This window comes from Bolinopsis microptera, chromosome 1, assembly GCF_026151205.1.
Source record: "Bolinopsis microptera isolate Bmic1 chromosome 1, MBARI_Bmic_1.0, whole genome shotgun sequence".
Classification (NCBI taxonomy): domain Eukaryota; kingdom Metazoa; phylum Ctenophora; class Tentaculata; order Lobata; family Bolinopsidae; genus Bolinopsis; species Bolinopsis microptera.
In genome coordinates, this window is record NC_087072.1 from 21,587,998 (window position 1) to 21,606,816 (window position 18,819).

At 36.8% G+C, this 18,819-nt stretch overlaps 1 protein-coding gene across 1 annotated transcript in view; it reads right to left on the reverse strand.

The window, feature by feature from the left end:
• LOC134824557 (pre-mRNA-splicing factor SLU7-like) overlaps positions 1–18,819 on the reverse strand; it is a 31,012-nt gene that overhangs the window by 3,188 nt on the left and 9,005 nt on the right. Inside the window, exons 6-9 of the mRNA XM_063836471.1 lie at positions 13,062–13,162; positions 12,843–12,957; positions 8,998–9,066; positions 7,684–7,807 (exon numbers count right to left, since the gene is read on the reverse strand). Of these exons, the coding sequence (XP_063692541.1) occupies positions 7,684–7,807; positions 8,998–9,066; positions 12,843–12,957; positions 13,062–13,162 (409 nt within the window). The remainder of the gene's footprint in view (positions 1–7,683; positions 7,808–8,997; positions 9,067–12,842; positions 12,958–13,061; positions 13,163–18,819) is intronic.

The window sequence follows — 18,819 nt, forward strand, 5'->3', positions numbered from 1 at the left end:
TTTTACCAGGACATAAGCGACAGATTCCTTTTTTATATTCGCGCTTAAGACAGATGTCTGAGGAAATATTTTGTGTGGTGTATATTAGTCTGATTATGTTGAGGGGTTTCTTGATTCCCTCGTACTTCTGGGTAATAATACTCATGTTTGACTCAATTCACTTTGTGATTACTTTAGAACAGAAATTTGTACTGCATGAGTTTTATACACATACTCTTTATATTATATGGCATTAATTTATAGGATCGCATCAGTCATCCAGAGAATAGAAATTCCATTTGATGAAGAAAGCCTGAAAAGTATAAATTATTGAAATTAATTATTCAATGAAAGCGAAGTGTCCATAACGTGTTAAGCGTCCCTTAGTGTCTTCAATGCTTTAACGATACCAGCAGCATAACATACTTATAATATGGTGCTTTCCTTAGCTTCGGGTGTCTTAAAGTAAGCAAACGCTTGTGATATCTAGTCTTTTGCCTCGAACGATGCATTTCTAAAGAAGAGCATCGAAAAACGAGAAGGAAGTTTTCTCTGATACTCTGAGCAATACAGATTCTGAATCTAAGACTAAGAGCAATGATGAGTCTGAAGACGCAATAAACATGGTTTTATGATTTGACGGAGTCCAGTAACTTTTGTCCACTTTATTAATAAAGTCGCGTTTTACAGCAAATGATTTGTTTTTCTTCTTTCTAAAGAATAGAAAATTTGTAAGACATAATATAATGTATAGCTCATATATTTTAAACGATGTAACAATTTATACGAATGACCAAAATTAAATTCGTACAAATCTGTATAAATATAGTGGACTAAGATAATCTGGCTTTTGACAAAGAATTGCGGTATAGGGTAAGTCAGAGTGGCTTCGCAAAACGTGCCTTGATTTGTCAGCTCTTTAGCCTTTTCATTACAGTAGTAAGTCGAGTGCCTACAATAGAATTGGAAATCCAGCAGATTTCCAATTCTATATAAATTCTGTGTTATTAATAGATTTGATAGATCCTAATGGTCCTAATTGCACTTGAGAGCCTGTAGGAAGGAAATACTTCCTCGGAAATTGGTTAAACAGGTCATATTATAGAGTATGTCTTTTGGGTAATAAGTTTTCCAGTAATTCAACAATTACTGTTAAAAACTAGCGCAGGCATCCCTGGTATTTTTTCCTGGGACAGGGAGCTTAAATAACTGCTTTAATAACTGCCACATATTTTCCAGAATTCCTGATTTAAAATGGTAAGAAGTCATACTACACAATAGCATCCTAATGAGCGAGGTGCGGTGACCGGGGTTCACTTCAGAAACAGACACCAGATAGACTGGTTGTTGCTCGGTAAATGAAGTTGACTGGAACTGCCTGTACCATGGCAGTTTAAATAGAATCATTATATTTAACTCTAGATCACGTGCCACAGTTATAAGATTTCACAGGTTGCTACCACATGGTCCGCAGAGAGGGAACAGCACACGACCTTATCTGACATACTGTCGTAAGTTTAGGTCGGAGGTGTGGGTGCGCAGGTGACAATTGAAGTGACGATGGAATAAGAAAACTCTTTCATTGTTGTGACTCTCCAAAAATATGATCTTGTTGAGCGTTAGTTTCCAACAATAACAGTTACATATTGTTACTGTATTATTGTATTCTTCCCCTTCCTGATAACTGACATTGTCTCCATTTGGATACGGCAAACTGAGACATTGTCAATTAACACTAATAATAAAGTAATCCTTCTTACAAATGCAGACAGGAATTAACAGATAAGGGGATTGTTAAAAAACCAGTCTCTGATTGCCGGACTGATTTTGTCCCAAATGACCGGCAGAAACTTATTTAAGGTCACATATGTCATGCTGTGATCCCACCTTTATACCTGAGTGAAGTCACTGTCGCCATAATCTAAGGTTTCTCACTCCGATTAGGGGCAGTCGTTATTGTGGCTGGTCTAAATGACAATGTTATTGACCGACTGCTGATAAAACCAACATTCCTGAACCTCAGTCTTAGGTTCTTACTTAGACGGTATAATACAGCATATAACCTAGGTTTACATTGTTAAAACAACTCATGACCTGAACAGTTGGTAAGGTATCTGGATATGAGAGTTGACAGTGAGGGACAGTGGGGTGATTGAATGAAGTATTAAAGTTGCAAATTAAAGTTTCTAAATAAAGTTTCGAATTAAAGTTTAGACAGGGACGCTAAATATATAAATTAAATATGACACCTTGGCGTTGTGTTGCCCCCTTACTTCAGATCGCGTGATAATAATAGATTTCCTCTGCTTCTACAGCGAGGTAACAAAATATTACTCAAGTGTACCCGCTTGAAAAGATTAACAAGTACTCTGACCTCTAGAGTCTAGGTAAGTGCTATCCACACTCCACAATACCTTACCTTTGATACCTTTGATCTGCTTCGTCGAAAATCGACAGGCCATCAGAGTTGCTGACCACCCCAGACTCAGAGAGCAGATGCCTCTCGATCGTTACGCCAGTCCAGTATAGAATTGGAGTTCGGTGATGTGAAGCCCCGGATTGGCGGTTTATCCGGCAAGAAAAGCATGAATGCCGTCATATGATGCTTGAAGCCATCATGCTTGGAGACTGCACGTATGTGCCAAGGTATACAGTTCCAGAGTCTGGGACCCATTACACCAAATGATGTTTCATATAGAGTCTGGTGAGCAGCTGAGCTTTTTGTACGGACAGCTGGAACCTTAGCAAAACTTTCTACAATTTTAAAATTTTGAATAACCTTATCATACCTTTAGGCCATTTGATGTTTAAAATGGACCTGAGGTGTCTACGATGGAGTGTGTCCATTTTCTCCATGGTTGCTTTCTTAGGACTCCAACTATTTGAGTTGTAAATCAATACAGATACAACTTGAGCATCGTATAACCTCAGCTTTCTTTCAAGGGATATGTTCTTACCAGACAGCCAAACTTTTTCAAAGTTCTTAAAAGCAATCTCAGCTAGGATTCTTCTTCTTTGAATGTCCTTCTCAGTACACAGTAAGGAACCTAGTGACTTGTTACTTCGCCATGGTTCGTTATTAGCTAATGGCTGACCGTTTGTATCTTTATCAGATTTTTTCGCTAGGTAGAAGGTACTGAATTCAGTTTTACTTTCATTTACTTGGAGGTTCCAGTCTTTGAGAATCTCCTTTGCTGTAGGAAGGAAAATTCTCAGTTTCTCGATGTCCTCGTCAGCAAAGTCACAATCGTCTGAATATTGCCACTCAGTTGGAAAACCTAGTTCTGATACTGGTGGGTTTGGTCTCCCAGATACAGCTCTGAGGTGGTGTAAGGCTGCTGCAAGAATAAGTGTGAATAGCTTTCCAGATAAACTGTCACCTTGAAGGGCTCCGAGTAAACTTTCAAACTCTTCCGACAGTGAGGAGTTAACACGAACTCTAAGGAGAGTGTTCGATAGAAGGTATTGAACTAAACGAATGTCGTCCTCCGAACAACCAGCATCTTTCAAAACATTGATGATAGTGTCCCTTTTCACGGTATCAAAAGCTTTACTCATATCAATACCCATTTTGCTAAATGTCCATTTCTTCCTCATCACAACAGATATGAGCATTCTCTGAGCCCACACAATGTCAGAGCAGCTCCTACCTCTCTTGTAAGCACTCTGCCATGGCATGGTGTAGTTGTCAAGTCTACTCTCAACTCGTTTTAAGGCAATTTGAGTGAGCATCTTCCTCGATCCGTTTAACAGTGTAAGTGGTCTAAGGCTTGTGAGGGGACCCTTAGGTTTACCGGGCTTCTGTAGAGGAGTCACAATACCTTGCCCTATCGAACTTATGTATTTGTTCCCACTAAATGACTCGTTAATTGCCTCAGCATACTTCTCAAAAGTGATTGGATGGGCGTACTTTATCAGCTCATTCTGGAGATTATCTGGACCACTGGCACGGTTTGATTTGAGTTTACTTGCAGCAAGTTTAACTTCAACTGGTGTGATGGGGTTATCAAGTGGTTTTGGATCGCAGGTAAAAGGTTGCAGGCCAGCTTCAACTCCTTCTGTTAGTTGTTTTTCGAAGAAAGATTTCGCTGTGTTTGCTTTCCCTAAATCAGTACCAATAGGGTTGTTGTTGATATCATTGACCACTATGTTACCCGACTTTCTTATTCCAGCTAAAGATCTTGAAGCTTCAAACATCTTTCTAGCATCGTCAGTGTTATTTATTTCTTCCGCTAGAGCGTCAGCCTTCATGTTATTTATTTGCACAAGTCTCTTAGAAATGCTATTCTGAATCTTTCTAACTTCTCTCCTATCTCCACTAACATCACTACCATTTGGGGCTGATTTGATCTTCAGAGTCTGATCACGCTTTTTAGCAACTAATGAAGCTACTGTTAGATCACTGGAGAAATTTTGTTTAGAGGATTTCCCTTTCAGTGGTATAGTTTCTTCAGCACACGCACGTATGTCACTAAAAAGTTCATTCATTTTCTCATTTGGGTCATCTGGATAAGTTTTACCCGATAATCTTTCAGCAATCGCACTTTGATATTTCTGTCTGAGTTCTTTATCACTGTAGAGAGTTGAACAGTCAAACTGAGTGCTATCTGATTTTTTGGTTTTGTGAATGAGAACATGATTTTTCAGCGTTAATCGAGTTACAACAGGTTTGTGATCAGATCGTAACTCAGCGCCTCCGTATGATCTGCTGTCCTTTATTAAAACCGTAGACCTCCTCCTGCAAAGCACATAGTCAAGTTGAGCGTATATAGGAGTATTTCTCTTAGTCCTGTGTTCACCAGTCCAAGTTAGTTTGTGCCTACTTGGATGATCAAACAAAGTATTGCATGCTGTTAGGTCTTCTTTAACCATAAATTCAAGCAAATGCTCCCCATTTTCATTTCTAGTCCCAATACCATGTCTATCTATCAAACCTTCCAGACCTAATTGTTCATCAACCCTAGTTCGTTTACCCAGCTTTGAGTTGAAATCTCCGCAGTGGAACATTTCCCATTTTGATGGAGTAGAGGATACATTGTGTAAATCTCTATAGAACTGAGACAGTTTGTCAGGGTGTTGTTGAGCACGAAGAGATGTGAGACCATAACTGTTGATGATTCTGTAATTCTTATTACTACCACCCTTGAGAGGAAAACAAAAATCAATATACCCAACTCTATCAGAGATCTGTTTGAAAGTTGTGATGAAAGGTTGCAGTTTAGGGCTAATAACAAATCCAATACCCCCATGACATTGTTCTTTCTGATAAAAAATTAACAGTCTGTAGTTGTTGTGAAGTATGATATCCACCTGATTAGTGCACTTAGTTTCTTGTAGTCCCACAATGTCCATACCGTACCTTTTGCAGTCATTACCCAGTAACTCCCTCTTCAAAAGTCGTTCAGACCGAGTTTTATCATTAACCGCAGTGTCTGGACTACCCAAGCCCCTAACATTCCAAGAACAAACAGCGAAAACAAATAGCACAGCACACAGTGTTGATCCCATCTTGATTTTGGGCGTAGACTCTCCAGCCATAGCTGTATGTGGGTCGTCACTCCTACATTCGTCACTCCTACATTCTACATTAATATTTTTATCTATTTATGTAAAAAAATCCCCATGGAAAACTGAAGAAACAATTACACTGATCATTTATAGATTTTATAAGTGAATTTCAGTGCAAGTGCTACCCACTCATCTCTTTGAAATGATAAATAAATATAAGTTGCATAAATTAATTGATATTACTCAAAGTTACATTTATATTTTATATAGATAAGGTCATTTATAAATGAACTGAAAACGTTGATTTCGTCCCAGTATCTCTTCTATTTTTAGATTCTTGGTAATAAATTTTGAAAATGCAGTTTACTTGACGTTTACAATGCTATCAAATTAAAAAACCTACAAAGTTTGTGTAGCCTTGCGGCTTGCACCACACGTGTAGCCTTGCACCACTTACTCAGCTCTTGTATGTCATGTAGTGGTACGTTATGAACCCCAGGCCGTGCTTGCCAGCACTGCTATGATGCAATATTTGTGTTGCAGACCATTAGTAGGCTACAGCTCCAATTATTTGGCGGAATTAGAATTAACAATTTTATACAATATTCATTTTGATTTATATATTTATGTATTTCGATATATTCATTGATTCATGTAAAGTCAATCCCCATGTCATAGTGTAGAATAAATTACGTTTAACACTGATCTATTCATAGATGAACAATAAGTTAAATTCAACGCTAACTAATGAGGCTTCATTAAATCATTATCAGTATAATCATGACTTTACAGTTCCAAGTTAAACCCCCACTTATCGGTATGTAAATTCCGCCGTGCTGATTAACAAGCCCGTTAGTAAATCACATACAATTAAGTAGGAGCAGGTAGATAGCAAAAATCATGATCATGATCTAACGATACGCACTATGTTTACAGAACTAATTCCTATTGCAACAATTTTTGCAATATTATCTAATCGGATAAATTGTTTCAATTTTATTACAATATTAACGAGAATCGGGGGAGCCGCGAATACCTACATGACATTGACCTAATTTGCGGTGGCTATTATAGTGGAACCATTCAGAATTGGCAGTTGAGATATTTGATAATTATAATAAGGGACCTCACGGTATTTCAACTCGGAAACCTATAACCTTATCTAACCTACAGCTCTTCCTGCTCGGCAGTGGGCGGTTTCCAACATACTCCTCCAGAAAAGTATGTTGTTCACCGCAGACATCTTCACCGCTTCATTTTTAATATAAAGTACCCAGGAGCCATCTCCAACTAAACGCTGCAAAGCTGATCTGGGGTCAGAAAATGTGGACCGTAGTCGGTGGAGAATGTTAGGACATGTTTTGCGGGTTTAACGTTTACCTCCTCTATTCTGTTTATTTGTGCTGTGTGAATGACTTATGTTTACATAAATCATTTACATAAATCATTTACAAACGAAATATATTTTCATATTTTTAATATTTTTGATCTCCACTATCTCCGTAGAATGTAGCGTATGACTAGATATATTGGCAGAAACTACAGTAAAGTCGTGACATTTAGCTATTTATTTCAGGGAAAGATTAGACATGAGCGTTGTTTTTAACTACCCCTTAGAATTTTAGAACTTTTATTCAATAATACAACCTTTTAAAAAAGAGCACGTGTTTTTCTTTGTCACAACAACGTGGTGTTCAGAATTTTGAACACTAATTCTAAATGAAACTCTATAAAAAGTTTCCTATTATATATATATATATATATATATATATATAAATTCATGATGCACTATAAACTTGATTTGCGACAGAAATTTTAGACAATTTATCTGCTTACGTGTAATTTCAAACTCTTATCAGTTACCATGTCTTTTATCTAATTTTTATCAGCAGATTTATAAATCTGCTGTTCATTTGTAGTTTTTACCATGCCAGTTTTGAGTAAATTTTTGCCTTCCATCAATTGAGTGCAGCTTTCAGTTTCAAAATTTTCAGTTTATTCAGATTTTTCGTTTTCAATATTGCAAATTTTTAATAAATCATGTTCAGATTATGGTGATAATGGATGTAAAGGTACTTCAACCGAATTAACAATCCAACCGTGTGTATGACGTGTCCCAGTAGCCAATCATAATATATATATATATATATCCGATAATTATAAATAGAAAAAAGTATTAGTAGTAAATAAAAGTACCCTTGATAATTTTGCCGGTTCTGGAATACTCCACGTACTCCTCAGTGGTAGCGAGTAGTAACTCCCGCGGTGGCGCCTTCAGATGCTCCTCACCTCCATACTTATCTACTATTGAGTTGCTGACCTGGCGAGGAGAATTAGTCAATTAAAAATAATGAGTAATTCAGTCAGTTAGTCAGTCAAGAGTTTTGATAAGTCATAAGACTAGGAGTTCGATATTTGATTAAGATGGCGGAAAAATTCAATTTGTTGGAGCTTTACTGTTTGATAATCTGCAATACATCTGAAACAATTCATTTCGATGACTTCATCTCAAAGACATCCTGGTAAAATTACAACCAAATTTTCAGGATCATTTGGTAAGTGGTGATATGTCCGGTAGGTTTAATTCTGGTTCCTTACTTTGACAGTGACACCCACAAAACCTTTAATCTGCTATCTTATATTTCTAGATTGAAATTATTTATAATCCTAAGTATTTAAAATCCTAATTACCGATTTAAATTTAATGTATGTGTTTGATGTTCCTGTTCGACTAAATAAAAATGAGGTATGTAGTATGCATATTTTGTGCCTATTATGTGTAGAATTAGAAGCTCATCGAGTAAATGAGCATTATAATACAAGGGGTTGGGTCAAGATACTAAAATTTACCAATTCATTGGTATCTTCCTTTGATCCCTTTACGACGGTAATTCAAACATGAATATCTGCTCCATATTTGAGAATTCCGACACAATTTCTCCTAATTTGGGTATTGGTGATGAGAACTCTAAAGCCACGAACGAGTTGTTAAAAGCTTTGCAGTAGAAGTTGAAGTGAATTTCAACAGACTGTGTCGAGATTGTCAACATGTTGTCTTGGGACTCCCATGAAATGGCGCTGTAACGAGGAGCGAAGTAGTATGTCTAGCTGTCTACAATGTCTACTAACTGCTCTGCTGCTGCTCTAGGTAAGACTTCCCATTATATAATACTACAAACCAGCTCATTTAAATACAGCTATATTCGCGGAAATTTAACGTTAGGTATGCTCTAATTTCATTTCATCATCTAGCTCTCTGGAAAATAAAATTATTTGACGTTTCAACTATAGTACAGATAAGTCTCCTTCTTACAGACGTGGTGTTCATGTACAACTACTAGAGGTTAGGTCGTAAATTGCAAAAATAGAAAGTGTCACATAAACGTGATTAGAAATATGGGTTCGTAAATGCGAGGGAAGTGTCAATAAGTTTTGTAATGAACAATGAATCTCCATAACCTGTCAATAACCTTGTCATTTAAAGTAATTTAGAGCATATTAAGGACTCACCTCACTTTTAAACTCGTCCTTACGTTTCGAGTATTCTTTGTGGAGAAGAGCCGCTTTGGTGGGTTCAGCCTGAAATATAAGTTTTAGCGAAAGATCTGTGTAGGGCACAAGAAAGATTTAATATATTATAACGAACGCGTCGTTAATCCTCGAACGACGCCTATCATTAATTAATTGTCAGACAAGACGATCCCACAGTAATCAGAATCTCGACTGATATTCAATTATTGACTTGACTAGACACAAATAAATTGTCCGTAAAGTCGTATTTGTAACTGTGTTTGTATAGCCACTTTCGGTAAATAAAAGAATAAATAACTAAATTATGATGAGGAATAATTAAGGGAAAAATATGTTGTATTCTAAATATTCTAAATAACGAAGATTTACCGTGTACCAACTAACCACCCACCTCAAACCCTTTTTATCATTAGCCGTCTTTAAATGTCCACACGCACGATAAACTAACATAATGTGAAAGGGGACAAGAGGAAAGATAAGAAAATAACAGAAAATTAAATATTCAGCTGAATATATTTACTCAGAAACTTAAAACATGATTATAGTCTATGAGTTCAGATGATGCTCGTCCAACGTGTGCTGACATCAAGAAAGATCCAGAACCATCCAGCATATAAGAGAACCCAGATACAATCACCTTTAAAGTCTTGGTCACGTAATAATTTCATGTCATCGTAATGCCAACATTTGCACTACTATAAGTGGTTGTTATAGTGGACTGCTGGGTAAGTTTTGAACGAAAGGGCTGAGCTTGAGATTTACAGTTTTAGCAACTGTGATATTCACTACTACTTGTACCCCAATACCATGTCGACACACGCAATAAATGTGATGAGAAGTAACACTGATGCAAAAGTTCAAACAGCGCCGAAAAGTCGGTTGTTCAATCAATACACCAATTATTTGCTTTGTTTCACCGATTGTCCTTTGAAATGGAGATGTAGGGAGCTGCGTACGTGAATAACCGGTTCTTGGGGTTTAAAAAACATTTTAAACCCCATTTTACGGCAGGAATCTCACGATATTTCAATCAACATATTTACTTCAAATTATTGATAATGCGGTATAAATATATTATATATGGATAAACTAGACCTGCTTGAGCCAGAGGAACGGCCCAATTTGGTATAAAACACCATGGGATTTTCATGGGATTTATCTAATTCCCCAGAATAATTTTATTCTGTCGGTTATCTAATTATTGAATTATTGAGTTATTGAGTTGAATATCAGTGCTATTATTCGCCTCCCTTTAACCTGAATCAAAATAAATTTTTTTCATTCAAAAAGTTATAAGTTATTATAAGAGAAAGGAAGGCACTTGCTTTTTCCCCTGGAAAGGGCAAGTGTTGATAAGAGCGGTGCATTTCTTTGTCGCAACAACGTGATTATTAGAATTTACAGTTACTAGCAGGAATCCGTCTATCTCTAAAGTGGTGCCAAGAAACAACGATATTTATTTATTTTGTGATTTTGACACTACCTGGGGAGTGGGGGTTCAATTTTTGGAACCTTAATTATTTATTCCTTGGACAATTTTTAATTTTTTCATACTGGTCAAAAGGCTGTAAAAGAATTCTACCCCAGCCAAAAAAGTTTCAATGTATAGCTCAAATGACTTTTTAATGAAATAAAAAAGAGTTTCGATAGATCCCAAAATCTTATAATATTATATAATATTTTTTCATCTTTTTTCAGTTCATAATTTGAGGGAGAGATCTGATTTCAATGAAAGTTTCCATTTTGATATTTTGTGTTCTACATCCCCAGATAATATTAGAAAGTCAGAACAGTTTTATATTAACAAATTGAAGACACTTTATCCGTTTGGCCTGAACAATGTGAATTCCGTTTCTGGAAGCTAATTTTCATGGTGTCCCGAATTTTATTTTTAAATCGTCCATTTTTTGTTTATATATGCAGTCTATCAATTTTTGAATTGCATCTTTTTGATTTAATGAACTACTGCAGACTCCACATTATTATAGTATATGCCATTAATTTTGTTCCGATTTTAAACTATTCCATTTTGACGAGATGCTAAATTAATTTTTTGAGACTTTACTACATTTTTGATGAGAATTTTTGACATTTTCAAACTAACCATTGATATTCTCAGATTATGTGACCGATTAAATGCTGAAGATAAAAGAAATATATTCATTTTGCTAAGATTATGTTTGCGTTTCATTGCTCAACAGCTGTTCGAAGGATCAAATTTAAGATTATATAATATTTTACATATATAATATATTATATTATATTATATTATGTAAAATCCGGATTGGAGTATTGTTTATGAGTCGCATTGTTGTAATTTTTTTAATAAGAGCATTTTTACTTGTCGCAGTAACCGGGATAAAGATAATTTTACACAGAATACATATTATATTACATATATATATATTATATTATATTATTGATAGCGCATACTTTTAACGCTGTATACCGTTTTCATCATTCATGGCATTTTCCAGCAGAAAAATTGTAAATTTAGCTTGCAAAGATCAAGAAAAAAAGGCCGATTTTACCGGTTATATATATTAGGCTCTGGTTTAACTATTTACAGACTTACATCCATAAAAGGTAGACTACAATCTATTTCCATACTTCTTGACTCCGGAAACCTGCAATCAAGAGCCGTTTGCTTTAAGTATGTGTCGAACTTGGGTGTGTGTCAAACTAGAGTACCAGTAATGAGGGCAATGATTTCTAAAACAGCCGCCATATGTTTGGAGCTTATGCTAAGTATGTATTAAGATTTACTATGAGAGAAAATTATATGAAGTTCTACAAAAGCTGGTAACTCCGCAGATCGAATGATACCTTTTTATATTGATTGTCGAGCAGTCGGGCCAATGGACTTGCTCAAAATGAAATCAACAAGCTGTCATAAGACAGTCATAGCTGTGTCAAAAAATCAAGAATCTAACAAAAGAGCAGTCTTCAAAGCAAAACATTTTGGAAATTCTATGAATATTTTATGGAAATATTTTAGGAGCGAATGCAGTGGATATGCTGAGGAATCTGCTCCCGAAGCATCACTAGTTACTTAGTAACTTAGTAGAATTTTCTGGCACCCTTCCAATTAAAATATGTACTGCCACCAAGCACAATAATCCAAGAGAATCTCCCTAACGCGTTTGATGATACAAGCCAAGTTTTCTGAGTTCATGCGTGAAGATATTTGAAGATCAAACGCGCTGGTCGTAGAGCATCATATAATACACAATCTCACTCCGTCACCTTTGATATTCAGTATTTTAACTAGTGTGAACCCTGTAAATCAGGTAAAAAAGAGAGTGGCAGATGATTAGCAATTAAATGTGTTCAGTTGATAAACCCAAAGAGCTACATTTCACGAAACTGAAATGATGTGCTCATGGCAATTTACTTTATGTGCCGTGCCATTGATAAACCCAACGTTGCTAATCTAGCTGTCTGCACAATTCGCAAATTTAGCAATTCAAAAGCTATCCTATTGATTGTACGTGAACTAGTTTAAAACATATATATTTAAAATATAGTTTGTATATCATAAACCAGTTTTAAAATCTATTTCTAAACCTAAAAATATAATTCCCAAATTTCTCGATCTGCATGCTTTGGTTGCCGCAATTATACCGATAGGTCACTAGATATCACATAGGAGGTTTCGTTCAGACTTTTAATAGGCTTACAATCTGTGAACCTTTATATAGTTGGCACACCACCCAACTTCATGTTAAATCTCAGGAATGCCCACACCAAGCACCACCCTATCCCACCCCCGCATTCCAGCGAACTATTTGCGTGCCTTTTGAGTGAGATAACGGACGACTGACCTGCAAGTGTACGTTAGATCCACGCTCTCCAGCGTCCCAGGCAAACAGCTGTAGTTTGGCGATCTCTTTTACTTGTCCTGTTGATCGTACAAAGTTCTCCCCAGCAAATGATAACCTGTTAAATACGAGACAGTTTGTTAAAATTTTGCGACACATTTTAAATTCCAGGAAACGCAAGAAATAGGAAATACTAAAATCTACAGCAGTATGGCATCTTACTCAGAGGGTTTCTTGTGTGCTAGATCTTTGAGGGGGTTGTCTCTCATCGAGCGTGACTTGGGATCGTAATGCGCGGAGTTCGCATCGAGGTTTATCAGGTACTGCGGGAGATTTGGGTTAGAAAGCTGTTAGAAAACATTTTGATGTGCAGTCTGAAGGGTATCATCGCGCCAGTAAACAATATCGATATTAGTAGTATCACACATTTGACATTCAAGCTAATGGTAACACTACATATGTGAGAAATGGTGGAAGGCGACAAATACTTTGTCTAGATGAAAAATATTTTGTCTAGATGAACCAGAATAACCAATAAAATAGCCATTTTAGATAATATTTCGCTCCATGATGTGGCTAAGACCAGGTTGACGCTACAAAGGACTACACCTGCTTAAATAATATCGATAATAGTGTCACACAGTTGGAATTCAAGCTAATGGTAACACTGTATATGTGAGAAATGGTGAAAGGCGACAAATATTTTGTCTAGATGAAAAATATTTTGTCTAGATGAACCAGAATAACCAATAAAATAGCCATTTTAGATAATATTTCGCTCCATGATGTGGCTAAGACCAGGTTGGCGCTACAAAGGGCTACACCTGCTTAAATAATATCGATAATAGTGTCACACAGTTGGAATTCAAGCTAATGGTAACACTGTATATGTGAGAAATGGTGAAAGGCGACAAATATTTTGTCTAGATGAAAAATATTTTGTCTAGATGAACCAGAATAACCAATAAAATAGCCATTTTAGATAATATTTCGCTCCATGATGCGGCTAAGACCAGGTTGAAGCTACAAAGGACTAAACCTGCTTAAATTCCGCTTAAAACGCTAGTGTTACTTCTCATACTCCTAAACTACGGAAAATTTCGGTGGATTTCGGCCCGTTTCTTTTATTTCATAGGTAATCCATGCCTTGATTACCGCAACAGCACTCGTAAGATTGAAGCTTGTGCCCAGTAATTACAAAGCTTTTAATGTGAGAGAAAATGACAGAAAGATCAAAAACTGACAAATTTCAGGACATCGAATGATCATTTTTGATCTCACCTGTCGAGTCAAGAGTGCAAAACATAGCAATAACGCCAAAATGCTGTCAAAATACAGTCATAGTTGTGGTATAGAAAGCCTGTATTAAATAGCAAAGCATAATCTCTATGGAAATTCTGTAAATTTGTTATGGATATTCTTTAGGAGTGGAGACAACCAAGGAATCTGCTCCGAATCATCACTCGTCAGTCGTCACCTCTGTGATTAGCTGACAATTAATCAGCAGAATAATATACTGCCATTATGGGAGCGACAGGCCTGCAGTAGGCGACCGACATACGTATACTAGAGCCTCACCAGAGAGATTTCAGAATGTAATGCTGTTCATTCATTTTATTATTATTACGTATTCTAAGACGTAATGCTAATGACCATTATTATTATGATATATAATCGTATAAAAATCAAAAATAGAACATAAATGAACATCTTAAAGATCTGAGAAGTAGCCTGAACAAATTAAATACGGATACAAATACTAAAACAACTTCTTCCATCCTGCTCTATTAGAGACTAATATATTTTAATGGCCATTAAAATTTCCTAAAATCTTTTGAATGTCTTCAAACTTCCCAGCTTAATTTTTACGGTTCACCTTCCTCGAAAACCTGCGTCATCTCAGTACATGGTTGTTCTGTGCCATCAATCTTAACCTAACTACCCAACAGTGCAATCGGTCTCAATTCAGTCTATTTCATTTTATTCCTTGACGTATCACCTCCTGACGTATAATCCCCTGACGTATTAACTTTTGATTATTGACGTATATTAAACTCGTATGGTACTACAGGAAATTGGAATAAGAACGTAATTATATTTTGTATTCGATTAATATCACGGTATATCAAGTAAAATCCATTGCTACTTGGAGTGGTAAGTCCCCAGAAATAGTTTTAAATGTAGTTTTACCAGTTATTTACAGTAATTTTCAGGGTTATATATTAGTGCTACAACAAACCTCTAAAAATTATCCAATTTGGACCGAATTACGGTAAGCTAACGGCAAAGTAGTAAAATTATCCCCCTGTCCCCGCCCCTTTAATTCGACATTGATTTTCACTTCCAAGACCCAGAGCTGTCAATAAGTAATCGAGTCCCGAAGTGGCTTCATGATTATTTTTGTAAGAGTAAACAAAAACAACGCTGATTATGTATAGAAAATTGCTGTACAGTACTACTGAGCTCATTTCTAAGAAATCATTCATCGTATAATCCTTTAATGACAGGACTCGATGGACATTTTGATTAAGACTTAAGAGACATTTAAGTATCTAATTCCGATTGAACAAATTAATCACTGATCAGCGAGGACTTGAAATAATCTCTGAATGGCAACATTACTCGCGAAAGAACTTAGCGTTAAATACTCTGTTATTAAAGTAGCTGAGCTCAATATAAAGAACTAGAAACTCGCCTAGTCGGAAGCTTTGTTCGAGGAAATTTTAAAAATCAGTTATGTTTAATTTCATTTCATCATATACAATATATAATAGCTCTGTTATACTGTAGAAATCATGGATTTTATTTGACAATGACGACAAAGTTGTAAGTATTCAGATTCCCTAAACGATACTTTCTACCGCATCGACAAATATCAATCACAAACAAGGTTATGAATATAGTCATAGCGTGTGCGTAAATGTGAGCTAGTTATGACGTATCATAAAGCATGGCAACGTGCGTTGCTAATCTGTTCTTGCTCGCGGACGTGCAATCGGGGGGTATCCAATGGTGAAAAATGGTGTGAAATGGTGAACAATGGTGAATGATTTTTATGGTGAATCGGGTTTCCAAATTGTAAAATTTCACCATTTTTAACCATTTTTTCGATGAATATATTTGCCTTCTAGTTTTAGTTTTGACCTGGTGTTATCACTCCAAAAAAATTGTTGGTTATTAACTCAGATTTTGAGGATATAAAGAAACAATTAAACATAACATCATTATTTATTATTTAAAAAAAAATACTTGGTCCATTTATTGATGTTTCATTTACCACAGCAGTTTCCTTTTCAGAGTTTGAGTTTATATTTAGAAACTAACCATACTATCTTTTAGATTTTTGTCACTTATGATGGCTCCGGCTGAAAGTACTATGACTCATTTTATTTAGAAGATCGTAGTTTCATTGCTTCTGAAGTAGCTATCAGTTCGCCGGTCATTGTTGGGTATAATACTCTTGTGATTAACCGTTTTGGACAACCTGGCGCTTATGGTTCTGGAGCCCGATTTTTCTCTAGACAATGGGAAGACCCAACCCATTGTGAATCAAAATGATGAAAGCCACCTCTTAGAGAACTCTCAAACAGGAGAAAAAACGGTCTTCCAGAAACTTCAGTTGCTAAAAATGAAACTGAAATTCTTGAGAAACTGCGTGAAATTGAAACGACCACCACCATCCCTGCGGGTTAAAGGAGCCCCTACTATCCCTGATGCATCTAAACTTAAACATTTTTCTGTACTAGAGACACTGATGTTAGGAGAGGCCATCAGAAACAAACTGAATGAAATCAAACACATGACCTCTGTTTTTAAGGCTGGTGCACACGAAAAAATCCCGTTAGTCCCCTCTGAGGTTAAAAGAACCAAGGAGAAACACCAAAACAAACTTGATTTCCACAGACAACAAGAGGAAACTGAGTGGAAGAGGTGGCCAAGAAAAACATTAGAAACTCTTCGACTCATTGAGGGAAATAAGAAACGTGTGAATTTTAAGAACCGACAGCAGATAAACAGAAGACGAACTGAGAAAGAAGCCAAAAGACTCATTAAGGATGGAAGTTTTGTCATCCTTTAGAATGAACCTGTCCCACCCGGGGCTGTGTGTGTACTTGGAAAAGGGTTGGGATTTGTACCTACACCCCCTCTTGATGTTGAAGGAACAAGATTGGACATGCGTTTAACAACAAACAGGATCCTTCAGTCTTCAAATCAGTCACTAAACAGCAATGACCAGTTTGAAACCCCGAACCTGCCCCAAATACCACCTAAACTCTACCAAAAATCATACTATTCATCACAGTCATCAGATGACAGTAGTGTTAATGATATTGTGAAGAGTATGGAGGCGGACCTTGACCAGAGATTGACCATTCAGAAAACTACAAGAGGCGACACAAAGAAGAACTTGTCAAAGGAAGAAACTGAGGGCCTAAAATAGCTTGAGTGCATGAACGATGAGGGAAAACTATCCGTTGTTCAAGCTGATAAAGGAGGTGCAGTGATTATTATCAACCCAGAGACACTAAGAAAGAAGACACTTGAGAAGCTCCAAAACCCGAATATCTATACTGAACTGAAGGAAGATATCACCCAAACATTACACCATGAGTTATTCCTCAAATGGGTTGAAGGTAAAGAGAAAGGTTTTATCCATCCGATGACTACAAAAAGTGTCATGGGTGTTTCTGATAATGATAGCACAAAAGAGGGGAAAGATAAGACCAATGCAAAGAGCACTTCTTCACATTTCAAGCCAGGAAAAGCCTACTTTTACCCGAGTTTGAAGATTCACAAATTGAAGAGAAAAGACCTTGTGCCCGGCATAGAGCCCCCTGTAAGACTAGTCACTGCACTACAGGAAGGAATAGCAAAAAGGAGTGACGTCTTCTTGGCCAGTGAGTACTTCAAAAACCTTGAAAAGGACTATTGCGAAGACTTACTGACTGACTCAACGGAGGCACTGAGATGGCTTGAAGTATGTAATAAGGTTGAAACAGACAAACGAGCCCTCCGAGCTTTCACTTTCGACTTCAAAGCTCTCTACGACTCAGGACACCAGCACTCTGTGATTGGCTGGTCGACCTCGTTGATATCAGTCTAAGATCCTCTATTGGATGCTTTGAAGACAAGTGGTACATCCAAAAGAACGGAGTGCCTACAGGTGGAAGTCTGTGTGTGCAGTTGGCCAACATAACTGTATTTTATGTAATGAACAAATGCGTTTACAGTAACACTGACATGATGAAGAGAGTTAGGACTGTAAGACGGTACATTGACGATGGTGCAGGTTTCTTCTACAGCACTGAAAGGAAATTTGACCAGTGGATTTCCGATGTAAACAAATCCTTGAAAGAATATGGGCTACTCATTGATGAATCCCAATGGAAGGAAGTTGGCACGCCTGTGGCTTTTCTAGATATCGAGTTTTGTTTCGACCCTGAGGGAAACTTACAAACTGACCTCCATATCAAGGAAACAGATTCAAGGAGCTATCTACATTTTAGCAGTGCACATCCAAACCACATTTATAGTGGAATAGTTTACAGCCAGTGCATCAGGCTCAGGAGAATAATCAACTCGCAAGAACGACTGGAAACCAGATTGAGTGAATTAAGCCAAGCATTCAAGGCAGCTGCATATCCCTCAAAAATGGTGAACAACATCAGCAAAAAAGTTCTCAACTCAGAAAGAAACCTTGAACGAAGATCTCCCAAGGACAACACACTGAAGCCAGAGATCCTGCCAATAAGGGTTGTCTCAACCTACGGAAGTGACTCTGATATCGTCACCACAGTGATTAAGTATGAGGAGAACTTAAAGAAGACCAGAAGTTTTTGTAACCTGAGTGACTCAAAACAACAGAGTAACACCCTTGAAGAAAAGAAGAATGGCAAAAAGTTCTTCCAGTTTGTCAAGAAAACAGGAAGCAACTTCAGAAGACGGTTGGTTAAGGTGAAAGACATAGCTCTGGGGAATA